The sequence below is a fragment of the Lacerta agilis genome, chromosome 1 (genome assembly GCF_009819535.1).
Source record: "Lacerta agilis isolate rLacAgi1 chromosome 1, rLacAgi1.pri, whole genome shotgun sequence".
NCBI classification, from domain to species: domain Eukaryota; kingdom Metazoa; phylum Chordata; class Lepidosauria; order Squamata; family Lacertidae; genus Lacerta; species Lacerta agilis.
The window spans coordinates 132,955,221-132,981,534 of NC_046312.1; the positions used below are offsets into that span (position 1 = coordinate 132,955,221).

The 26,314-nt window shown below is 44.9% G+C and overlaps 1 protein-coding gene across 3 annotated transcripts in view; it reads left to right on the top strand.

Moving 5' to 3' along the window:
* The first annotated feature begins 6,918 nt into the window (after positions 1-6,918).
* The window catches only part of ASB18 (ankyrin repeat and SOCS box containing 18), a 58,468-nt gene continuing 39,072 nt past the window's right edge, over positions 6,919-26,314 (top strand). The window contains exons 1-3 of one of the 3 annotated variants that reach the window (XM_033172405.1): positions 6,919-7,180; positions 18,074-18,196; positions 23,841-24,108. In XM_033172405.1, the coding sequence (XP_033028296.1) occupies positions 6,949-7,180; positions 18,074-18,196; positions 23,841-24,108 (623 nt within the window). In that variant the 5' untranslated portion in view covers positions 6,919-6,948. Of the gene's footprint in view, positions 7,181-17,874; positions 18,197-23,840; positions 24,109-26,314 lie in introns of those variants that run through there. The other 2 variants (XM_033172397.1, XM_033172388.1) reach the window with 2 other exon arrangements.

A 26,314-nucleotide genomic window follows, 5' to 3' on the forward strand; every position in this document is an offset into this window, starting at 1 on the left:
GCTATGGAAACATCATGCAAAGTGAATGCTTCCATTATGGTGCCATGGCATTAGCAATTATCAGATTCCAACCCACTACCCTCCTCATTCTTCCCAATACATAGCTTTTGTCCATTCATGGACAGACACGGGCAACATCTCTGTCTTTGGTTATATAACAAAGACCTAAGCAAGATCAGGATCTGCAGATTCACTAGGCTTTATTGAGTTGCTACAAAGCTTATATAATTCTTATAAAAAACTTAGACCACCGGGCTCCGTCACAAACACCTGTGTTGAGGAGCAGCATCAGCACAGACTTTCCAAACATTCAGGGCCAAAACAGGTGTGTCATGAAATGTGTGAATTCATATGTTGGTTTGTTTTCCTTTAATAGTAGCCACTAGGAACAGGAGCAAGCATGATTAGGACTGTGACATGCAGGGAGAGGAGGTTGAAATCCTTTCCCACCAAAAATATGTCCCCATTTCCCAAAGTTGGTATTTGGCATAGGAGAGAAGCTTGTGATTTCATAGAATAATAGATTTTTAGGGTTGGAAGGGACCACGAGGGTCATCTGATCCAACCCCCTGCATTGCAGGAATCTTTTGTCGAATGTGGGGCTCAGACCCATGACCCTGAGAACCAGGTGATGCCCGGCCGACTGAGCTATAGAAGCATCATTTGTGGGGCTAAAAGCAGCTGGAGAGCATTTTTGATGGAACTGTGGCAGAGGGAAGGTTTTAAAAAACTTCTCTGCATACTGTGACCCTCATCCTGCTATGAGCCCAGCACAACTGCTTTTGTTAAGTGGGGAAACAGCCATGTGTGTTTTTTTATGAAAAAAGTTCAGCTTATACATTATATTAGAGCTGCCACACGTTTGGCTTTTCCAGGACATTCAAAGGCAGAAATGAGGTCCAGGGGGAATTTCAGAAAGGCAGTGCTTTGTCTGGATCTTAGGCAAGTCTATTGAAAAAAAGCTCAACAACTTGGGGGGGGGGGGCTTGGTTTTTTCTGAAATATGGCAACCCTACATTATATGCCACTTTCAGACACCAGCAAAGTCATCTGTCTTCACTGTTTCCAACTAACCAGAAACCCACTTTTATTTTCTTATTCAGAGTTCTATAATAGTGATCTAGGTATACAAGAGAAATCATAGAGGCATCCAAACTACACTCCAATGTACTGGGCTAGTGTAAAATCGAGTTTTTGAGACAAATATGATTGCATGCAGTCTATACCACTGCGATTGAACCAATGTACAGTGGTACCTCGGGTTACAGGCGCTTCAGGTTACAGACTCCACTAACCTGGAAGTAGTACCTTGGGTTAAGAACTTTGCTTCAGGATGAGAACAGAAATCACATGGCGGCAGCGGGAGGCCCCATAAGCTAAAGTGGCACCTCAGGTTAAGAACAGTTTCGGGTTAAGAACGGACCTCCAGAACGAATTAAGTTCTTAACCTGAGGTACTACTGATAAAGATCAGCCAATTGCCAAATACCAAGAGTGCCTTTGCTAAGAATTTACCATTCTGCTACACAGTTGCTAATTTGCATAATTTCCAAATCCACTAGGTATGAGGCAAGTCTACTCCACACCTGTGTGTCTTGACCAATAAGAAAGCAAAAACTATCTAGAGTTTGAACTTTGGAGAAAGTAAATGCTAGTAACCTAAACATGCAAGCAACTGAGAACAAATTGTTTTTAGATTGGTTTTGCAAGGAATAAAATAGCACAATTTATTGTATTTTAGTCAGAGCATTTCTCAACTGCCCTTCAGCAATGCTCTCAAGGCAGGCCTTTCATGTACCGAGAATGAATGAAGAAAGAACAATGCTATTTGACCTTTGAATTCTCTTTCCAACCATAGGACCACAAATCCTTGTTGCCCATAAACAAAGCACACACTAAATCATATTTGCAGAGGAGCAACAGCATGCGCCTAAGCTGATGGGATTCATGTGGCTCAACAAAGCATTGCATTAAAATAGAAGGATAGTTATACACCTCTGAAAATGTCATGAAGTCATAGTTTCATAGCGCACGCCTGCAGCAGTACAACCCTGAGCAATGCCAAACCCTAGATTATGGGACTTTGGACCCTAATCCTTTTAGCAGAGATGTGTGATCCCCATAGCCAATATTGCCTTTGAATATGGCTAGTCACATACTGAGCATTCTTCGTTAGCACTATTTGAAGAGAGGTTTAGAGAAAGGGTGCTTGTGAAAAAACAGCTGGAGTCCATTCCTTTTTTGGTATGGGTTTTATAAACAGCCCTGAAATATCCAACACAGTTATGTCACTTCTACTATACCTGCTTTATACATTTTTGCCACTATCCCCTATCGCTCTGATTCTGTTACGAGCATCTGATTGCCAGCTCATTTCCAGGACCAATTCAATGTCAGTGTGTAAAGCACTAAAAGACTCAGGGCCCCCAAACCTGAAAGACAGCCCCCTTCCCTAAAGACCCTCTCTAGTGCTACCCTAAACAGTTTCCAGACTTTGACACTTGAACTGTATATTTTCAGGACTCAGCCTATTATTTGTGATTGCATTTTTTAGGAATGTTTAAATTGTTGCATCCACCTAGGGTGAAGGGCTGTAAATTAATTAATCTACATAATAATGAAATAATAATAATAATAATAATAATAATAATAATAATAATAATAATAATTTTATTATTTATACCTGACCCATCTTGTTCCATTTTTGCAAGCATCTACCAGATGCTACTATGTGCAGATCAAAGGGCCCCAGTCCACAGATCTACCTTACAAATTTATACCTTACAAACTGTCATGGTTTGCAAGAGGATGGCTTCCCAAGGGGCAAGAGGATCAAAGCTCTAGGTCTAAAGGGAGCAAGCGTTCATCCAGCTGGGGACAAAGGCGGAAAGCATAACCCAAGGTTGTAAAACAGTCAAATTTCAGCAACAGAAAGTAGGAAGAAGAATGGAGAGAGCAGCTTAGCCCAGGAAAGATTTTCTCAAATAGCTCAGATTGAAAAGCAAACCTTGGGCCCGAGGCTTTATGGACCAGATGGAGTGGGTAGCACATTTCAACCTGTCATTTATTCAGCAGAGGGTTCTGCCTTGATGATACAGTACCTGCTATAGCTATTATTATTATTATTATTATTATTATTATTATTATTATTAACAACAGTGGTCATTTTTCGCCATCCTCAAGTGCACTACTTCTGATGGGGATGAAAACCTGCTCTAATGCACGTCCCATTCTTTGGGCTGCAGGATATTTCAGGCTGAGAACAATGGCACATTGCTACCTGCAGAGCTTCAAGGCCCTTTTCGAGTTCTTTATGCAGATGTATTCAGTTGCAGGAAGTTTGTTTTTGGGGGGGGGGAATGTAAACTCTTGTACATAAGACTAAGAAGCCCCACATCAATAACCAGCCTGTGGGCTTGTCCTTCTTCCCAACTGCGGTTCTTTGTGAGCACCAAAAGATCTCCATTTCACCTCCATGCCTCAAAGCATCTTTAATGGCATACCTCAGCATTCCATTCACACACACACCTGAGTGCAGCTCATTGTTTAAATGCCTATTAAGAAAACAGAATATGCCTTTTCTCTCAAGCAAATACAAAACTCTGTAATACAAAGTGAAACTGACTGTTCTATTAACGTCCATCCTGCATCAGGAAGTTTCTAAAGGGTGGAAATTTTATAATTGACTTTTCTGCTAGTAGCAAATGTCAGTTTTTCCTTAATCCTTCATAAGTCAGTAAGGTGTTTCAAAAGCCTCCAAGGCTACCACCACAACAGGACTTACAAATTAGCACATTTTTTCGCTTTTCATTAGACACAATGCAGAAATCTTCTCATATTAGGGTTTCTCGCCTCATTATTGAAAGTACTAGTACTTTGGAACTTCTGGTAGCAAATTAGAATGTGCTCAGCTAGGGTCTATTGTAAAATCAGCACTTCAAAAACTATCACATACTTGTTCCTCTTTAAGCACTGGAAATATTGGAGTCTATTTTAAAAAGCCTTATGGAGTCTGTCTAGCCTTGCAAATCATCACTGTGCTATGCTGAGCTCCCTTTTATTTTCTGAGGGCGCAAAGCCATTATTGTTCTTTCAAAAATAAAAAAGGATCGTTCCTTGCTGTGATTAAAAATTACTTGAGGTAACGGGCTGTATTAAAACCCCAAATCATTTAGAGCTCTGCTCTCTGGAATTTGCTTTGCAAGTTTCTGGCACTGTGGCATTGACTGGATTGACCTCCCCTCCTAGTGAGCAGGTGACATTACACAAACCTCCCAGGATTGGGAAATGGGGGCTTCAACAACATTCTGATCACTGCCCAGAGGGAGGGAGGAAGAGGGCTCTCTAAAGATGGCATCACATACCAGTCACATGCTGTCCAATAGAACTATTGTAGCCCGTCAATCAAAGGGGGAAATGCAGCTCCAGCTCATTCCCAGCTACACTTTCCCTACAAACATAAGATGTTGCCAGAGTTCATAAGGGAAGTGCCATTTCCTGCAAAGGCATTTTCTTCTGACACATTGCAAACAGGGGGCTCTTTCTCCTACAGAACAAACAAGCACTGGTGATTCTTCTTATGCATTTCTCAGATGAAAGAAAGCAGCATGCTCTCTCTCGCTGGCCCTTCTGAGTCAGAATGACCCTCTTTCTGGATTCCATTTTCTGTAGCCAATTGCTTGATTTTTAAAGGAAGGAAGGAAGGTGACTTCCTGGCCCACAAGCACAGCAGAGGGTGCCTTCCATCCATGGGCAGCATGCTATAATATTTGTACTGCTATCCTCCTGAGGTCAGTACCTGAGTATCAAAAACTTCATAGGGATATCTGGGCAGAAGGGGAAATCTGACAGATGAGTTGAAATGTTTGCAAGAGGACTTCAGAAAAGGCTGCGCCAGTAATTTCTTTTTTGAACCCATTAGGGCATAATCTGAGCCCCTGCAACCTCATTTCATTGCCAAGGAAAAAGCTTCAGGATCTGTGGTGAGGAAGTTCAGGCACGTGCCAAGGAACGTGCCAAGAGATATCACTTGTTAAAGAAGAGGCATGCTTTCTGCACCTGATAACAACACTGTTTCCAAGGTGTGTTCTCTCTCTCTCTCTCTCTCTCCCTCTGCAGGCATATACACACAAATATATCAAAAGGCTTGTGGGCATTCCACAATTCTGCCCAAGTATGCAAAGCAGGGAGTCTGGCATTTAGTAGTACAACAATATGAACTTTGACATAGCCATGTCTCTAAATGTTCTTGTCTTCTAGCTGCCAATACAGAATCTGGCAAAGCCCTGAAAGGCAGGAGGCAGTGACTGAGGAGAATGAGGGGCTGCACACCATTCCAATCTCCCTTGCTTCTCCCCATGACTGGCAGAAGGAGAATACAAAGATTCATTTACATGCCTTGCAAAGCTCAGTTGTTCATGGAATTGATTTTCTGTAACTTTGGAGCAGAATTTTTATCTGTTTTCCTTGTACAGTGGTACCTCCGGTTATGAACTTAATTCATTCTGGAGGCCCATTTTTAACCCAAAACCATTCTTAACACGAGGCGTGCTTTCGCTAATGGGGCCGGCCTCCCGCTGGCGCATGACTTCTGTTTGCATCCCAGGGCAAAGGTCACAACAAGGAGCATCTACTTCCAGGTTAGCGGAGCTCGTTACCTGAAGCGTTCGTAAGGAGGACGGTAAGTACCCCGAGGTTCCACTGTACAAACTCCCTTGCTATACTAACTTGAGGCATTCTTACTATTCTTAGGTGGTATCAAGTGCTGCACCTCTACTGAGGTGTGAAAATCCTTCTAGAATTTCATGCATATGTCATAGAATAACCTGGCTGAATAAATGTGTGTCTTTAAGAGGTACTGACAAGCTGATTTTAAACAGCTTTCAAGCAGCTAATAATACTACAAATGCAAACCCAGTGGTGTGCAGTCAGTGGACTACTAGGGGGGCTAGCCTAGTCCCCTCAATGTTCTGATTAGAGTTTTAAAGCACTGAAGCCTGGCGCCTCCTCCCCAAAGCCCAGGAAGCTTCTGCCCAGCTTAGGGAAGGAGGACGGGGCGCTCCTTTGTACAAAGTCACTTTCCCATTGCCCTTGCAAGCTAGCGCCTGTTGCCCTAGCTGTTCCCCTACGAAAAATGTTGTCACACACCACTGTCAGCAAACCCCTCTCACAGCTCAGCAAACATGGAGAGCTAGAATGCGGAGATCCAGCTTGAAGCAGTGGATTTGTGTTCTTCGCACCAGAGAAGCCTATAAATAGGAGGGAACACTTAGCAGAGCAGAATATTAATGGCCTATGGCAGAGTTTTCATAGCATTTTATTGTTTCAGGTCAAGGTACAGAGAAACTCCGGGCTTTGCAAACAGCTCTTACTGTCAGAAAGTTATTCCTGATGTTTAGTCGGAATCGCCTTTCTTGTAACTTGAAGCCATTGGTACAGGTCCAGAGAGAGAGAGAAGGCAACAAGTTTGAAGAGCAAGGCTGTGGCTTTTAGGAAAGGCCTGGAGGGAAAGGCCAGGTCAAGAGCTTTTCAAGCTAATCTCAAACTTGTCTTGAAGGAAAACACATATAACATCTTGAACAAAACTTGCCAGTTCTTTCATCAGGAGAAATGGGTCCCAAAAATGCCCCCTCCCAAGTTTGCTAATGATCTGTTCTATCAGTTTTGGTTCAGTGATAGGAAGCCGTCTGGGAAAAGAGCACCTGTCCACTGCTGTTATCAGCATTTCTCTGTGTTTCCTTTTGGAGGAAATCTTCCACGGTATTTCTCAGTTACTGAGTTCTGGCCCTTTTCAATTAGTGCCCCCTTTTCAGTGACTTCAATTACACCTCCCCCCTCCCTCCCCCACTAATCCCACTGGAGAAAGAGGAGCCAGGCTCCTTTCTATTTTTAGCCAGCCAAGGAACACTTTTCATTTACAGCAGGCTGACTTCGTACGCTGCCCGAAAAAATGGTTCCCGTCCACAAAGTGCTTAGACAGTCCTCCTTTGACTGTATCCCTGACCATCCACTCAACTCAGATTTTGTTACAAGATTAAAGAACGCGCTAAAAGCCGGGGACGAAAAGGTCGTAATGGATTTACTCTGCAATGAAGTTAAGCATGCAGATGCCACCATAGAGCTGTCTAATGATGACTGGATGAAGACCCCAACAGCTCAATTGCACACTCTGGTGTTAGTAGGTAACTGGATCATTTGTGCATTTAAAAACTGAGTCATTTTAATTAAGAAAGCAGCAGTAAAGCGTGTGCTAGGTTAAATGGTTCCCTTTACAGGATTGTCACTATACCAAGGACACTTGAATTCTGACCTAAAAAATGGCTATGTATATAACTAATGCCATTTTTCTTTCTGAACATAATCTTGCTCGATTTGAGAAGGCAATTTTAGGTTCTGCAGGAATTTTGGCAAGTAGCATATTAGGATGAGGGGGGATGTGGTCTATTCTTACAGGCAGGCAGACAAGGGCTAGTAGCTACATTAAAGGGCAATTCATTCCCAGTTTCTGGAAAGCTTGCAAGGTTCTCTGGACATAAAATGCCCCTCCTCACATCATGAATGCAACTTCCATTAGGTAGAAATAATGAAATAATAAAGCCACCACTAAAAGATGGTTTCACAACCTTTATCATATTAAGCCCTGGATGTTTCTTGCTTCCAGGAGCAACAGTACTGTAGTACCAAACGATAGTGAGGAAGAAAAATACTTTCCAGAAGGAAGCATTGACTAGCATGAGAGTTTGGAGTTCCTATAACCGTTGAAACTTAACAGCCTCACGGATCCTGTGATTCAACAGCAGAAAGCAGCACAGAGATTGGGATAGATCCCATTTGATTTGTGGGAGTCAGTACTGCTGGAACTTAAAACTTGTATCGATTGAAACGCTCCATGTCTCAAACCCTTCACTCTGAATATGCCTTGGCAGCTTCGGTTTTAACCTGAAATACAATCTTTCATGCTTGAGCACTAAGCACAATCATATCTGACTCAGGTTGTTGTGTTTTAAGAAGTGAAACTGCCAGAAAAAAAGAGACTAGGGCCTCCTTCAAATGCTTGGCTCTCTTTAGGTTGTTGTAGGATCAGCAATCTGAGACACCTAGTGGCTAACTAGGAATTATCTTGACACTCCAAGGCAAAAATTTAGTCTAGACTAGAGGAATAAAATAACCAACACTTTGTCTTTCAGCCTAGTTTACTCAGTGGCCTGGTTCACACATCACATTGAGGTTGAATCCTGACAAGACAGAAGTTCTGCTTTTGGGGAACAGGGGGCGGGTGGGTGTGGGGTACTCCCTGGTCCTGAATGGGGCTACTGTGCCCCTGAAGGAGCAGGTGCACAGCCTGGGAGTCATTTTGGACTCACAGCTGCCCATGGAGGCGCAGGTCAATCCTGTGTCCAGGGCAGCTGTCTACCAGCTCCATTTGGTACACAGGCTGAGACCCTACCTGCCCACATGCTCTGGTTATCTCCTGCTTGGACTACTGCCATGTGCTCTACATAGGGCTACCTTTGAAGATGACACAGAAACTGCAATTAATCCAGAATGCAGCAGCTAGACCAGTGACTGGGAGTGGCTGCTGAGACCACATAACATCAGTCCTGAAAGACCTACATTGGCTCCCAGTACATTTCTGGGCAAAATTCAAAGTGTTGGTGCTGACCTTTAAAGCCCTAAACAGCCTCGGCCCAGTATACCTGAAGGAGCGTCTCCACCCACATCGTTCAGCGCCGAGGGCCTTCTGGCTGTTCCCTTACTGCGAGAAGCGAAGTTACAGGGAACCAGGCAGAAGGCCTTCTCGGTGGTGGCGCCTGCCTGTGGAACACACTCCCATCAGATGTCAAGAGAATAAACAACTATCTGACATTTAGAAGACATATGAAGGCAGCCCTGTTTAGAGAGGTTTTCAATGACTGATGTTTTAATCTGGGCGTAGGAAGCTTCTTTGCCGCCTGGGGCGGCGTGCGGAGGCACCCCCTTGGGTGCGGGGGTGTCATGATGCATGCATTGTGACGTCGCGACACACGTCGGTCAGACTGCGCATGCGTGAAAATGCCGCACGTGTGCAGTCCATCCGGCCCAGCGCTGCTGCTCCCGCAGCGACCGAGTGGGCGGCGGGTCGTGGGGCTGCCCCGGCCGTACTGCTTTACAGACAGGGCGGCCCCACAGGCTGCCACTTGCTTGGCGGTTTGCTCGGTCGCTGCAGAATCAGCAGCACCAATTGGATGCACTGCGCATGCCCGGAATTTCATTCAGATGCACTGCGCGTCCGGCCCAGCACTGCTGCTCCCGTGGCAACCGGGGGAGCCGCTGGGCGAGCGGCGGCTCGTGGGGCTGCCCCGGCCATCCGTGGAGCAGCATGGACGGAGTTCCAGGTAGCGGGGCTCAGCTTGGGGAGTGGCGGGAGGGGCCACCAAGTGTCACCCCCCTCCCCTGGAACCTGGGGCGCCCTGCCCCTATCGCCTCTCCCTTGCTACACCACTGGTTTTAATGTATTTTTAATATTTTGTTGGAAGCCTCCCAGAGTGGGGAGACATGGCCAGATGGGCAGGGTATAAATAAATTATTATTACTATTACTATTATTCATATTTACCATAAGCTATGATTTCATGTGAACACACAGCATAAAGTGCTGTTCAATGCTGCTGAGATAGTGGGTGCCTTGCCCCTCCCCAGCGCTGTTGGGAAATGGCATGGTCTCACTTATTGCTACATTTTGACCTAGACTCATGGTCTGTGTCTCTCCAAAAATGCCATGTGTTGTAACAAAGGTTTGCTCTTGGCTTACCACTTACGTTTTGTTCTGGATTCAAACATAATGCTAAGCCAGATCACAATTTGTTTTTATTTGAGCTATAATTTAATGTCCTTCACTTGATGATGGCACAACTAACAACTACCTGTTAGCACTCTGTATGTTAACCCTAGACCAGGGGTCAGCAAGGGGCCAGTTTACTCCCACAGAGATGGTCCGCGGGCTGGACTGGTGCAGCGCAATGACGAAAATCGCGTCTGCGCATGTCCACGGTGCCAGAAATCGCTTCTGTGCATGCCCAGACACCGAAAACCGTGCCTGCGCAGAAGCAATTTTCGGCAACTAGCCATGCGCAGAAGCTATTTCCAATATCTGCGCATGCGCAGACGCGATTTCCGGCGCCGCTCGGCGAGTCCCCGCACCGCACTGCACCCGTTTAGTGCAGCACATGGGGGACTCACTGAGTGTGCGGCTCATGGACCAGTAAAACGGTCTTTGTGGGCTGGATCTGGCCCATGGGCCACACGTTGCCGACCCCTGCCCTAGACTGATAAAACTCTAGACTGACACATGCTGGCCAGCTTCTGTGTAGATCTGAGATTTTCATTCATTGCTCTCCTTGCGTCTGTCTGCATGCAAGCTGGGCTAGGAAGTGGTTTAAATCAACTGACATTTGCTGCTACCTGAGGCATTTGGATCATTTGTTCAATTGTTTTACTCTTTTGTTTGATACAAATCCAAACCAGTTCTGACCGAGAAAGGTCAAATACTGTGCTCAAGTTGTTTGTGTGTGGTGGAGACCCACACACAAACCAGTGTTAAATGGGCGCCTTTCATGGGGCAGCCATTTTGTGCACAGCTGCTGCCAGTTTCTGAGTTTCAGCTCTTTATTAAATATGCCATAAATTTACTGGAATGTGAGATCTTGTTCATCCTCCTTTTCTTTTTTCATGTGGAATGGACAATTCTTCCCTGTTCTCATGCATTTCTTTTGCAACCCATTCTTTGGATGTCCTGAATAAAATTAATTCCTGGTGGAGGGGAGTTTGGAAGTAATACAGTACAAATTTCGATGGAGGAGAAAAGTGAATCACCCTAAGGGAAATTGTTTGAAATAGTTCTGCTATCAGTTCAATAAGCAAACAAGGAACACAAAGGATAATTTTACCTTGAAGAGAGCTTATCCTCCAGCAATGTATGTGTTTATAATGAATCTTGCATTATTTGCACTTCTACTCCAGTTGACTTCCAAAGATATAGAAAATTGAGTCATTACGCTGAGCTACAGCATGATATTATCTGCTTCTACTTACCAGCCAGGGCATGGGATTGGGGGGAAGTAACTCACTTGCCAGATCTTCATCTCCTCTACCACTCCCCCCCCCCATTGGTCAAATTGGACAGGAAGGCAGGGTTGCCCATCTGTCAATCATTTGACATCACAATGGCATCAGATGAAACAGTGCTTTGAAGGTCCAACAATCAGCTGGTAGTCAGGACCTCAAAGGTCTTTGCAAGCCCCTGCTACAAGTTATTTTGGCTGCAGGCTATCAGATGGTACTTTATGACCTGAAAACAGAATGTCAAGTGTCTGACTCCTGCTTTTCAATAACTGATAAAGAAATGAAGGTGGCATGCTTGATTCTATTTTTCCTCCTAGAAAGCGCTTGGCTGTTACAAAGGAGTGCTGCCAACTGAATTATGTGCACTGGGGCGTTTCTAGCCCCTTGGCTGGCCCTTGGCAGCTGCCGCACGAAGGGAAGGGGTGTCGGGCGGCGAATTCGGGAGTCTCTGCAGCCCGCAGAGACACCCTAAGCCACCACCCGGGCTCCCTTGGCGGAGCGCAAGTCGGGACAGGGACTTTTAAAAAAAAAAAAAAAAAAAGCCCAGGGGGCAGGGCCACCGCCCGAAGTGTCACTCCTAGCAGGGCGCTGCCCGGGGCCCCCCACCCCCCTTGCTACGCCCCTGTATGTGCTTACACAACTGGTAGTACTGAAAAATACACCATATTTTAAGTATGGCATAAGTGGTTTGTTTGAACAAACATTTACTGCATTGAAAACCAAGGAAAATGTGTGTTCAAACCACTTCCACCACAGTTAGGATGAAAAGAGAAGCAGTTTGTGTTTTCAGTTTCTGGGATGTGCTTTAAGGGGAATGAATATGTGGTTAAGCGACTTCCACCATCTTAGGATTGTTACATCTGCCGTCACCCTTGAAGTGTTGACACGTCACCCTTGGCAGAGACACCTGCAGCCTGCTCTCGTGCCACGTGTTAAGTTCTTCATATGTTACAAAAAGTGTCACCAGCCAAATGGGAGTCTAGCTATATATACAGGATGGTGATGTGATGTCCAGAGCAGCAAAATTACAATTTGTGTGTGTGTATAGACACACACACACACACACACACACACACACATTAATGCTGACATTTCAGAGTATTCTGTAGCATATTCACAGCAAGCTTCTCCCATGCCCTGATGGTCCTACTTACTGGGTGCTAGAAAAGGGAATGTTTGGGTTAGAGGGACAGCAGGTGCTCTGAATGATGGGGAAAGAGGCAGCCTTCCCCTTGAAGCCTCTACACTGTAAGCAGCACAAAATCTCTGGAGTGCAAACAGTCCGTCTCTTTGCAGGCCAAGCAGTCAAGAAAGGTGACCTTCTGTTGCCCACTCCCTCCCTGCATGCCTCTGTGCTTGAATGAGAAATTATGCAGACTGGGCATGCTAATTTAGTCTAGCTCATTTGCATAATTAGTACACATAATTTTATCAGGCAAATTACATCATCCAGATTGATTGGGGGCAGCCAAGGGTGTGTGTGGAATATAGCAGAAATAAGGTGAAGTTCTTTGCTTTATTCTGTCAAAGGCTTACTCAGACAATTTTAAAAAATAAGAGGCCTACGCTGCAGGCGCTCCGTATGCTGCCCACAAGGGATGTTTGCTAGCCCATTTCCCTTTTTCCTTTTACAAAAACTAACCAATAGATTTTTTTTTTGTCACCCCCCCCCACATCCGCCCACACCCCTTCAAGTCACAGTGAGCGTTTTGGGTTCCCCCACAATGAGGTGCCGCAAAGCATTGTGGGGGAACGCAAAACGCTCACTGTGACTTGAAGGGGTGTGGGCGGATGGCACCCCAGGTCCAGGTGGACTGAGTAAAGCAAGCACAGCTAATACTTTTGCAGTGCTGTGGTGAGTCCTAAGCCCAAAACCAGATTTGCTCTGGCTTGTGCTTGAGGCTCTAGGTGGAGGTGCCAAATGCCACCCCTTGAAGATGGCACCTTTGTGCCCCCTGAGAGGGCAGTGCCCTGGTGAAATGTGCCCGGCTGCTGGGTGGAGCCCTGGCTGGGCAGAGCTGTGCTTCTGTGGCTCTTTCCAGCAGGAAGGAAAAAGCAAAGTGTGCTGCTGTGTAAGCCAGCTGCTGCACTGAGCAACCTATGAGTTGTGGGGTGGGCATGCTGAGAATCACCCCCCTCCCCTGGAACCCGGGGCGGCCTGCCCCCCCACCCCCATGCGACACCCCTGGGTAATAGTATGCATGTTGCAGGAGGAAGGGGAAATGCTGGTGCTTCTTGTCACCTTCCTTTTTCTTATGCAAAGCAAGATTAGATTACAAGAGTAAGTAATCTGCCAATTAAAAAAAAAAAAAACCATGAAGGTGATAAAAAATCAGGCAAGTGAGGTGTGTGTGTTTGCAGGAGTTGTTTCACTCATCACGGAGGATATCCAGAAGAAGCTATCCAAACTTCTACATGGCAAGGAGAACAATGTATGCCCAAGAGATGAAGGAAGCCTCTCTGGTGTCTTTGCCAGGGAAATATGATTCCACTACAATAGAAGTGCTAATTGGAGGGAAGCTATCTCTATCCCCACATAAAACGTGTTAACTTTGCTTTAAAAGAAAGATAATCTGTAGTGGCCTGAGGTTCACAGCAGAGATTCAGATGTGCTAGCTTACACATACAGAATATCTATTCATTCAAAAGAGTTCTAACAAAAGAGTTTCAAACAAAAGGCTTCCCAAAGCAGTGCATAAAAATGTACACAAGCAAAATATACCATAATACAATTCTCAAACCAAATTTTATAAAAAAAAAAAAACCAAAAAAAACCCCAAGGCTTTCATTACATTGTATGCACTAAAATGACCACACTAAAAACCCAGATACAGCCATAGACAAGCCATTTAAAACTGCTATAATCCACAGCCGCCACTCAGGACAATTGCCGGTTCCTCCTCCTCCCCAAGCTTGGTGGCTGTAGCACTGGGGGGGGGGGACAGAGGGACTGTCCCTGGAAAATGGGGGCCCTTGAAGCGGCTGCAGTAGGTATCTTCTGGAGCAATTCTGCTTCCCTCAGTGGAGTTTCTTCCAGCCTAGCAGAGGCCAACTTGACTTTTTCATTTTCCATGTGCATAGAAAGTCTGGTGTGGAGCTGCTTTGAGACACACATAGAATCATAGTGTTGGAAGAGACCACAAGGGTCATCCAGTCCAACCCCCTGCCAAGCAGGAAACACCATCAAAGCATTCCTGACAGATGGCTGTCAAGCCTCCGCTTAAAGACCTCCAAAGAAGGAGACTCTACCACACTCCTTGGCAGCAAATTCCACTGTCCAACAGCTCTCACTGTCAGGAAGTTCTTCCTCATGTTTAGGTGGAATCTTGTTTCTTTTAGTTTGAATCCATTGCCCCGTGTCCGCTTCTCTGGAGCAGCAGAAAACAACCTTTCTCCCTCCTCTATAGGACATCCTTTTATATATTTGAACATGGCTATCATATCACCCCTTAACCTTCTCTTCTCCAGGCTAAACATACCCAGCTCCCTAAGCCGTTCCTCATAAGGCATCGTTTCCAGGCCTTGGACCACTTTGGTTGCCCTCCTCTGGACACGTTCCAGCTTGTCAGTATCCTTCTTGAACTGTGGTGCCCAGAACTGGACACAGTATTCCAGACAAACCCTCTTCCTCTGTTGTGTATTCCAAAAAAAACCCCCTTCCTCTGCTGCATGCAGGGCTGGACAATGCACACCTTTACATCAGCTCTGAGTTTGTCCCCAAGGAAAGAATGTGCATTAAATGTGCATGAATAGATGCCAAATCCACAGCAACTCATTAATTCTCCAACAAGATTTGTGTTTGTGATAGCTTAGTTGGTATCACACAAGACTCTTACTCTGAGGGCCATGAGTTTGAGTATCACATTGGGCAAAAGATTCAGCCTGTACTGCAGGGGCTTGGGATAGATGCCCCTCGTGGTCCCTTCCAACTCTACAGTTCTATGATTCAAAGATAATTTTTTCAAGTAAATTAAATAATTGTCTTATTGCACTCATGAAACAGAGGAGGGATAATCTACTCTAAGTGCTTTTCATCTAAACTGGCTCGTCTGTATGAGTCCAGCAGACAGCAAAGAACGCCAAACAGGCTGTCAACTTCCAGGCCAGCTTGCCACCATTGTTCCCACTTCCCAGTTATTTAACCACCATTTCCACACATTTCAGCCCAGACACTTGAGTCCTCTCTCTGCCTCTGCCTCTGCCTCATGCAGAGAGGTCATGAAGCACCATGGGGAGTGACTTGTGCAAAGCACCACTTGGATGAAGATGGCAACAGGTGAATTTGGGTTGCCATTATCTTTTGCTCAATCAAACCTTTTGACTACAATGCAAAAGGAACTGCAGTATCAAAAAGAGGAAATAAGTATTTCAGCAATCTTAAATGTTCAATTTTGTGTTTTGGGCAAATAGCAAATATCCCTAGGGATTGCATCCCAATAGGCACTAGAATGCAGGTTGTGAGTGTTACAGCTCTTAGCCACTAGTGGATAATCTCATTGCATGAGGAATCCTTCAACTACAGGAGAACTTGCCTGAATTCTTCTGCCAAACAACAACTGGCCACTTCTCACCGAGCTAAAGCGAAAGAGCATTTAAGAGCATCCTTGTGAAGCAACATTCTAGTCCAGGGATCAGCAACCTTTTTCAGCCGTGGGCCGATCCACCGTCCCTCAGATCATGTGGTGGGGTGATCATTGGGGGGGGGGGTGAGTGAATTTCTATGCCCTACAAATAACCCAGAGATGCATTTTAAATAAAAGGACACATTCTACTCATGTAAAAACACGCTGGTTCCTGGACCGTCCGCAGGCCGGATTTAGAAGGCGATTGAGCCGCATCCGGCCCACGGGCCTTCGGTTGCCTACCCCTGTTCTAGTCTCACTTGTGAGATGTAAAGCTTCAAGGACCCGCGTTTCATAACATTTCCTCCTGCAAATAAAAGGGACCAAGGTGGAAAAATGAACTCCTGAGAAAAGAAGTTGACTGGAAAGTAAGGGGGAAAGAGGAGTCAGAGATTAAGGGGAAAGGTAATGAACACAAAGACTTGCTTGATAGGGAATTCAAGCTTTGAATGACAGAAAACTCACCATTCAGATTGACAGAGCAGCTAATTCTCTCCTCTATAGTGACCCCGAGGATTATGCAGGCGTTTTATTATTATTTATTATTACTTATTGAATTTATATACCACCCTAACCAGAGGTCTCGGGGTGGTTCACAGAACAAAATTTTATCATTTCAGACGGATTCTGGCCTAAGCAATGTTAATTGTAAGCTTTGCAAACACATGCTATAGGACAGTAGTAATTGATTGCCGACAGCAACGTATGCTGAAACTTTATAGCATTCCACAATAAACACCTGACATGTTTTGGAAAGGGTATAATTAATTAATTAATTAATTAATATAAGGTTTTAAGGTGAAAACCTTCCTTATTGAAAGTGTCCTATCTTTTCCAAGGATGCCCTATTCTGCTCTGAAACAAGCTAGGAATGCAGGAATCTCATATATGGCTGGTGACCATCTAATCCTTCCCTGCTTTAAAACTTTCAAGGAAGGAGAGTCCATCACCTGCTGAGGGAGACCCCTGAATTATTTCTCTTATTTATTATGATAATTTCTAGATTTGCAGATGAACTGCTGTGGGGATGTGTTGAGGCATTTCTAATTACACACCCTATTGGCAAAAGTTAGCCCCTGAAGAAGAAGAAGAGTTTGGATTTGATATCCCGCTTTTCACTACCCGAAGGAGTCTCAAAGCGGCTAACATTCTCCTTTCCCTTCCTCCCCCACAACAAACACTCTGTGAGGTGAGTGGGGCTGAGAGACTTCAGAGAAGTGTGACTCGCCCAAGGTCACCCAGCAGCTGCATGTGGAGGAGTGGAGACGCGAACTCGGTTCACCAGATTACGAGTCTACCGCTCTTAACCACTACACCACACTATCTCCCTGGTTGTGATATCAGATACTTCTTGCATGTAAACAGCTTTGTTGCTGAGCTCTAGGCACAGACAGGAGTTATGCATCTCCTGTTTCTGGCTTGTCCCCCCTGTGCCCTTCAGTCAGTGAGTTTAGGGACAGATCCTACTTCCAAAGTCAAATTTTAGTCTAGTCACCACCAGCACCACCATAGTAACCAACTGAAAGCAATGGAAAACTTGTCATGAACCTTAAGCACAGATGGATTCTATTGCATTGGCTTCTAGTCCTTAGGAATTACAGTTTCTGCAGCATAAAAAGGGCTAAGAGATTCGAATTTGCTCAGTGAAAAATGCTATGACACTTTAATGCAATAAAGAAAGGCAGTATTTTATCGCATTGTACATGACCAGGCTATATATCCTAATCACAGAACTGTATTCCATGGTGATGGCATGGAAAGAAAACATGGTGCTGAAAATCATGCGGATAAGCAGACGGTAGAAGTTTGAAATGCAAGAGATCAAAGCAAAGCACGCAAACCATTACATGTCATCTGGACTAAAATAGGCGAACATCAGTTATAGGGGAAAACCTCACTGTGGATGAGAATGTCTCCTTGCCAAGATCATGCTTGGAATTAAAATATCTCCATGCAGGAATTCCAGCACAAGCAGCCTTGTGAATATTTGACCTTGTCAAGCTATATTTATTTCCACATGTAATCTCAGTAGTAAAGCGGCTGTTATTGTAGCCACCCACCCACGTGACTTTAATTGTATCAAGTAACAATTAGTAAAAGATTTAAATACAAGCAATGTCAGAGCCCTAACTAGAATTTAATTGGGCAGCACAAACAGAGTCACACAAATGATAAGACCTCTGTAATCTGCACAACAAGGTTGTGGACTAAAATTAGCTGCAGATTAGCACAATGGAAGAGGTGTCAGGACCTGCTGTAGACAAGCTGCAGATCTTTGAGCCAGAAGGATCCAGATTCAAGCTGAAGACTCGCCATGCCCCTCTGGACAAATACTTTGAGGCTCTGGTCACAGGAAACCTCAAGAAGCTCAAAGCTCTGGTCGATCAGTATTACGAAGATGTCAATGTGGTCTTTGAGATCAGTAAAAATGAGCTGGAATGGCAGGTGAAAAAGAAAGCTGCTTATGGACTGTCAGGTACTCTAGATTTCAAGGACCACTTTCAAACTTAAACAGGTATTATTTACTAATCCAAATTAAGGCAAGTGGTGCTTTTAAAAAAGTGTTTTCTTATTTGTGGCTGTCCAGTTGCTCCCAAAGTCTGTGCAGGGTTGGTTCCTTCCCTCTGTCCGTCCCTCCCAGCAGCTCTTTCACGTGGGTCAGCAAGCGTCTTTGGCTAGTATCGTAGAGCACTGTCAGCAGTGAACAGGCTTGTAGGCTTGCTATCACCATACGTTTCTAGACCTGGGCAGGCTAATGGAAACTGAGCAAGGTGGCAATGGCAATGTGCTAATCTGCTCTAAGGAGCAGGACTGACCCTCTGTGAAGAGGATCCAAATGTGTCCAGTATTGTTAGCATCATAGAAAGTATCAGCAAGGAGTTCAGGGTTCTTGGGTTAGGATCCCCACTGAGCCACAGACCAAGTGAAAGGGGTTGAGCAGCCCCTCACTTTCCTCCCCCTCAGGTTCGTGCTTACTTTCCTGTCACCCTGTTCGTCTCCAAGGGAATCCTCCTTAGTCTGATCACCTCAGGCTCATCAGTGCTGCCTCCCCAACCACATTTCCTGTTTTCTCCCCAGCTCATTCATGACTGCCATACCTCCCTCACCTGGCAATGGAGCCGGTGCTTCTCTCATATCACCTTGGGCAGTGTGTAGGATTGCATCTCTGTAGTCATGTTGAGCAGCTCCTGCTGCAGTGCTGCACCCCCTCAGTCCACTGCTGTCCTGACTCCTGTCCTCCCAGGCCTCTATGTGACACAGTCTGGTGCAAAAGCTCTGCACATCGTCGCCCTACTCACTGTAGGGGACTGTTTGGTGGAGGTGGTGGGGCTGCCTGCAGGAGTGGTGGAAGAGGAGCAGGACTGTTTTCTAGTATAGGCAGAGTTGCCACCCTTTCTCCCCTACTGCACATCTACTCTTTTTACCCTTTCTGCCTGCTATTCTATGTGGGGTGCTCACAGGTAAAGGAAACAGAGCAGGTGCTGCTGAATGTTCTCTGTGACCCTTTGTCATGCAGTCTCATCCAGCATCCTTACTGCTGATCTCTCCCCTGCTGCCTTGTGTGTAATGCAAGGAGCAGAAAAGAATGAACCTTCTTGCCTCCTGCTAAGGCCATCTCTGACTTAGGTTCGTTTGCTCAGTAGGTCAGGCAGAGTCTTGGAGTCACTGTATTTGCCTGAACAGCTGCAGAAGCAGGTCTCCAGCTCTGCTATGTGACAGCAATGTAGAACATATAAATATCCTAAGTTAGCCAGGCAGAATGAAATTGTGTTCCTAATTTATTTGATTGGCTGGCATGGTTTAGCAAGTAATGGAAAAAACTTCTTGATAGATGGTGGGATTAGCAAATATAGAAATCTCTACACAAAGCTTTTTATTTGGTCTGTTTGTATATCACGATTCATGCTAGGGCTGAGCCAAAACAGGCAACTTCTTTCCTCCAAATTCTTGATCGGTATTGAAAGATATCCATCAGAAGTTTTCAGTTTTTAACGCTGAGACCCTAATTGGCAAGGATTACCCACATGATTTATACAGGAAGCTTTGCCCTCACTCTAAATAGGCTTCATCTGCCCTTAGTGATATCAGAATATAGTTATATTGGTTCATTTGAGGAGGGGGAGTGGCTGTCATCAGTAGTGAACAGCCATGAAAGGGGTAAAATTAAGGGGTTTAAAGGGAACCCCACAAAATAATTACTTTAAAACTGAAAAGTAAACCTGTAGAACCAAAAATGAAAAGGGGGGGGGGGGGACGGACAGAAAAGAATAAGATTTGCACAAAAGATCTCTCCCTGCAATGGGAAAGAACTCCATTCTGTGCTAGCAGCATTTTGACCAGGGCCCCAGGATAAACATTTTAGTGTTATCTCTTGAAAAGCAACCTAAGCCTTGTCAGCTCATTGTTTAGTGGTTGGGTGACCAGTACCGGTATGTTGCACATGCTTGGACTTCAATAGGCTGCATATTTGCTTTAAATGCAGCGGAGCAATTAGCACAAAGTCTTTTCAAAAGTTTCTCAGCAAAGTTTCTATAGCTTGTTAGGGCATAATATTGATTTGTTCCTTCATGACAAGAAGGCACCTCTGTGTGCCATGCGAAATCCAGGCCACTGGTGTGTATTCACTGGGGACTTCTTCTTTTTATCGTTCCTGGCTTTTTATATCCACCCTGACTCGTATTGGCTAACCCCCACCCCCGCATGTTTTCGGAGGGGGGAGAGTATAAAGTGTCACTGTCATACCCAGCAAGAGCACTTGGCAGCATCTGCAGAACTACCTCGGGTTACGTCCGCTTCAGGTTACGTATTTTCGGGCTACGTACTCCCGTGACCCGGAAGTGTTTTTCGGTGTGGGCGTGTTCTGCGCAGTTCGCGTGTGCGCAAAGTGTGATTTTCGGGTTACGCACTTTTCAGGTTACGAACGGCAACCCAGAACCAATTAAGTACGTAACCCGAGGTACCACTATATGGAAATGGTTTCCCCCAGTCCCTTTTCCACACGTTGTCAGGAGAACCAGGAGATATTGCTGTCTTTTTCTCTCACGTACCTTCCAGTTGTGTAACAGTTACATTTCCTGTGCTGCTTAAAAGGATTGCATGCTGATGTCCTGATGTCTGATATCTGTGAGATCAGCCAAACTGGCTGCTCCTGTCTTTTCTGTCAGTGTTTTTAGCCAATGAGTAATGTCAGAACTTTGATTCATGACTGTGTCATTTGGAGACCAGGTTACAGGAATCACTGTAGTCCAAAAAAGCAGCTTTTGTCCCCTCCACTTTAGTGCACTTCCCCTTCCCGCTTCTGTTTCATTTTCTAGTCCTTGGGATTGTTATAGTTCTAATCTAAAGACCCTAACTGTCCCCTTTGTTCTTTGTTTGTTCCTAACAACCAAGAGGCACCTTTCCTTTAGTGGTTTCATCTAAGATTAGGTAATCCCTAAAGGTTTTGTTTTTTTCTGCAAATGTTGCAACACAGTAAGTAGCTGAAGTCCAGGCAGTCCTTGAGAATTCACTGTATGCTTAACTTACAGTACAACAATGTCTACTCAGTAATAAATCCCTTTGTGTTTAATGGGGTTTATTCCCAGTTAAGTTGGGTACAGAGTTGCAGCCTTGGCTTTCTTGTGAGGAAGGGGCAAGCCAGTATCAATGCTAAACAAATAGATCTGAAATATAGGCAATTCACTGTGTTTAACATTATTTTATGGAAGTGGGATATGTTATCAACCATAATTTTAGCATTGAGCCCCCTTTTGCAGCCATTTCATGTCACCTGCTGTATCACCACAACAACCATGTGACACATAGGTTAGGCTGAGTTTGTGACTGATCTGAGTTAGGAAGTGAGCAAAAACAATGAAAAGTGAGCTTAAAATATGCACATGCTTACAATATATTCTTTTTTGTTTATTAAGGTTGCCAAAACGTCCTTCGTTTGTGTTTTGCTGAGAGCTGTGAAACTACACATGCTCAGTGTATTTTTGTAGTCCATGAAAGCTTATGTAAAAATAAATTTGTTAGCCTTTAAGATACCTCAAGCTATATTACCTGGTACCATATCTGATGCATTCCTTTTGGGGGAAGTGGCTTCCTCTTTTGGGAAGTGTGCCAAGGCCTCCAGCCACAATTTTCTCTCTCCCCACAATTCCATCAATTTTGGCAATTATGTCAGAAAGAAAAACAATGAAGTAGACACAGGGCTAAGGTGGGTGGAGAGGCTGAAGTTTCTCTCCCTCGCCTGTGGCCAGATGAGCAGCCAAACTTCCACCCAGAGCCCCATTTTCTGATGAGCAGAGAGGGGTGTTAACCCCCTACCTCAGCAATTCTGCACAGATTGGGAGGGGGCTGCATATGTGTTGACCCATGGTTCCCAATAGGAGTTATATGTCACAGGGGACAACCAGGATTTTAGAGGTGCTTAGGTGGGGCATGGCCACTGGTTGGGAGGTTGGGAGCCACTGGTCTAGACCCACTTTGGGGATGGAGCTCCTGGAGGGTTGCCTAACAGTGAAAGTGGCCCTCCAGCCCCAAGCCGTTTGCAACCCCTGGTCCAGCTGTGATGGCGTGAGTGAGGCCTTGTCAGCACAAAACACTTCTGCTCAGAGATCTGAACTTGCTGCTGATTTGCTACCAGGCAAAGTTCAAGGTTATTAGCACACAAAGCCCTTAGCAACTTGGGAGCAATTTACTTGCAATTTACCCCACATGTGTCCACCCAGCCACTTTGATTGGTGGAATTGGCATTGCTGCAGGTGCCACATGGTGCCCACTCCACATATGTAAGAACTTGGTCATTTAGCAGGACTTGCACTTTGGAACTCCCTGCCTATTGAGATCAAGCAGGTGCCTTTGGGTAATATTTTTGGTGCCTGCTAAAAACATTCCTCTCTAGACAAACCTACCCAGATGCTTAGAAAGGTGAGGTAATTTTAATCTATTTTAGTATTTTAACTTTTGTATGGTTTAAAGTAGAGTTGTATTTTTTTATTGATTTTACTGTTTTATCTCTTCTAACCCACTCTGAGGTATTTTTACAATTAAGCAGTGTATAAATTTTATGAAATAAAAAAAATGTGTTTCAGCACCTTCGAATGCCACATGATCCATCAACTGTTTGCATGTTTATTCAATCATTTCAGTACTGAGAGTCATGACAGAAAGCTCATAGAAGGATTATTATTGTTGTTATTCAGACTTATTAGTTGCTTGTTACCTGAAAGGTGTTCAAACAACATGCATTTAAAAATGTAAGCATACATAGATTATACCATTCAACATTCATATTGTTACATGCCACCCCAATCTGCATGAGCACTGCGAGATTCCATGGGCTGCTGGCTCTGTGTTTCCTTTTGGGCAAATGAGGCACAGCAGAGACTGTAGGGTCCTTAGGATAAATGATTTATTTACACACACACTCCATAGCCTTGCACTTAAACAGACAGCAAGCAGCACACCCTGCCTCCTCTCCAACTGAATCCCTCTTAATCCCAACCTGCTGCTTTAAACCCTCAGTTTTTATCCCCGGAGGGAGGGAGGAAGCCTTTTTGATGTGCCATTTCCACACCTAGCCCCTTTGATGAACTTCCTAATTGTTTACCCCTCCTTCCAGGGAAACTTGCCAGAGTTAAGTAGTGCCTAACTCATGTTGATTTCCTAGATTAAGGAGGGGGGTCACAATTTAGGAAGCTGACCTGACTTAATTAGCTTTCACTATGCCAATAGCAAAAGGACGCGGGTGGCGCTGTAACTCTAAACCATTAAAGAGAGATGAGCGCCGCAACCCCACAGTCCTCTGCGACTGGACTTAATGGTCAGGGGTCCCTTTACCTTTACCTTTACCTTTATGCCAATAGCAGAGGCTTTTCAGTGGGGCCACCCCACCTTTTGCTACATCCTAATACACACTTGGGTCTCCCTGCAGTAGAGATGAGCCCGGCTATTTCCCACTTCTAACATCTCAGCCTTCATTCAGGGTGTCTTGCACCCACAGATTCATAACAATAACGGACATTCACATTCTCATACAAGTACCTGCCATCCCTGTACACTCAGAGACAGGTCCCAAATCTCAGCCACAAGCCCATCCTTGCTTTTCCTTTCTGTTTCCCTGCCTGCTCCAGGCCTGTGGTCTCTGGAATACAAGAGGGATCTGACCAACCCGCTCTGCATCTCGGCCATCCACGGACACACTGCCTGCCTTCGTCACCTGCTCTTCTGGCGAGCTGACCCAAATGCAGCTCCAGGAGGACGGAGTGCCCTGCATGAAGCCTGCAAGAGGGGCAACAGAGAATGCGCAGAGTTGCTGCTGGAACACAAGGCGAATCCCAATCTTCTGAGTGATGATGGGCAAGCACCTTTGCACCTGTGCACCAGCCAGAACACATTAGGGTAAGGAGCAAGATGTTTGGGTGAGATTCTAGTCCTTCCACAGATTCATTCTGACAACTTTAGGCCTCAGAATTAGATTTAGGCATAAAACGTGTGTTTATTTCTTGGCTCCTTATTGTTTCACATTAGCAAAGTGGCATACAAGATTGAAACCATGAAATTCAATAAAAACAAAGATAAAAATCAGCAAACAACACATTAAATAGTTTGAAGTACACACCTGAAAATACCTGCCTAAACAAAGATGTCTTGAGTAAGTGTTGGAAGACTAGTATTATCAGCACTGATTTGACATCAAAGGAAAGAGACTCCAGAGGGCTGGCACTGCAACACTAAAGGCTGTGCTCCAAGGGACCAGGGTGTAAAATCTGCCACCAATAGGGACGTTTCCATGATCAGGAAGCAGGGAATTTCTTAAAATATAAAGTGCAGGGGAAATTCCCCACCCCACCCTGTCCTCTTGAATTCCTTTGGCCCAGTAAACTCAAAAGTCTCCTCAAAGTCTTTCTTTTTTTATTGTGCTTGGACCTAGTTTACATTTAGGGGAAACAAAATATGCCCAGGGCCAGAGCATCTTCAGTCAGTCCTGAGCTCTTCTTTTGAAATGTATGCTTCTTGTTTTAATTTGTGGTGCCTGTTGTTTTTATGCCGTTTTTAAATGTTGAGATGTTGCCTGCTGACACTACTTACAATGGCAGCCCGGCTCACTCACTCACCTTTGAAGAAATTAGAAGGCTCACTGGCCTGAAGAAGACATGGAGGCATGGTACTGTATAGCCTAGAGGCTTTTAACATATCTCTTTTGGGCAAGGAATGGGGATTCTGCGCATGTTCATGCCCTTTATTTCTGAGACACATGGTTTCAAATCATACCTGCCCCTGCTCAAATCTGTATGAAGATGCTGTGGGTGACCTGGAGTGGTTGGTACATTTTTCTTCTCTGGAAGCCAATTGGCAAGATTCTCATTTTTACCCTCTCCCTGCCCAGCAAACCAGAACACTAGATGGTAGAGTGTTGAGATTGGACCATTTTTTAGAATTTCTTTGCACCTAGACACTTACACTGGGGAACAAAATTTTTGTTGCAATGATACCTGCAGTTGTTCAACATGCTGATTTCAAATCTGAAGTTGGTTTTGTTCTGTAAACTCTAGCTTTGAGGTTGTAGTTGAAAAAATGTTGTTGGCTTTCCACAATCTTGGGTGCAATATGAGTATGAAGCTCCATTTCCAGAACAGTACAATGTGAACTGTACATTGTACTACTTTGGCTATGTGTAAAATACTGAATTCTTGCATTGTGAAAAACAAAGATTATGGCGAAAAGTGAAAAACATGAATTGCAAAAAAAATTAGAGCTTACAGAACAAAACCAACTTCAGATTTGAAATCAGCACTGAAAGAACATATAAGAACAGTTGAAAAATCTCATGCAACAGAAAATGAAAAAAAAATTGTTCCCCAGTGTTAATCTATTTTAAAATTGTGTGGCATACTTCCAAAGGGGTAGCTAATTAGCTATCACTGACAGCAGGGCGGTAGCCTTTCAGCAGGGCTGTCTTAAGCATATCCGGCGCCATGGTTCAAAGATCCCTCCGGCGCCCCCCCCCCTTCCGAGTTGTTGACCTTTCCCCAAGCCTCTGCGGGGATTGCTCTCCTCCGCGGAGGCTTCAGAAGGAAGCTGCACACCTGTCAGCCATATAGTTGGCAGGGCACAGCTGGTGGACGTGCAGGGAAAGGGGAGGCCGCCGGCAAAGCTGCGCAGCTCCCACTCGCTGGGGCACCTCTGAGAGGCCAGCGCCCTGGCGCAACACACCAGTAAACCCAATAGGAAAGACGGCTCTGACTTTCAGGGCTCCAGCAAGTGCATTGTTACAGTGGTACCTCAGTTAAGTACTTAATTCGTTCTGGAGATCCGTTCTTAACCTGAAACTGTCCTTAACCTGAAGCACCACTTTAGCTAATGGAGCCTCCCGCTGCCGCTGCGCCGCCAGAGCACGATTTCTGTTCTTATCTTGAAGCAAGGTTCTTAACCTGAAGCGTTATTTCTGGGTTAGCAGAGTATGTAACCTGAAGTGTATGTAACCTGAGGTACCACTGTGTATATATATGGTTTGGGGATTGGTTTGGATGCTATTTTGCATCTCCTCCGCACCTGTGGTTTTTTTAATCTTTAAGATGGGATTCTGTAAGTTATTTCTTTGTTA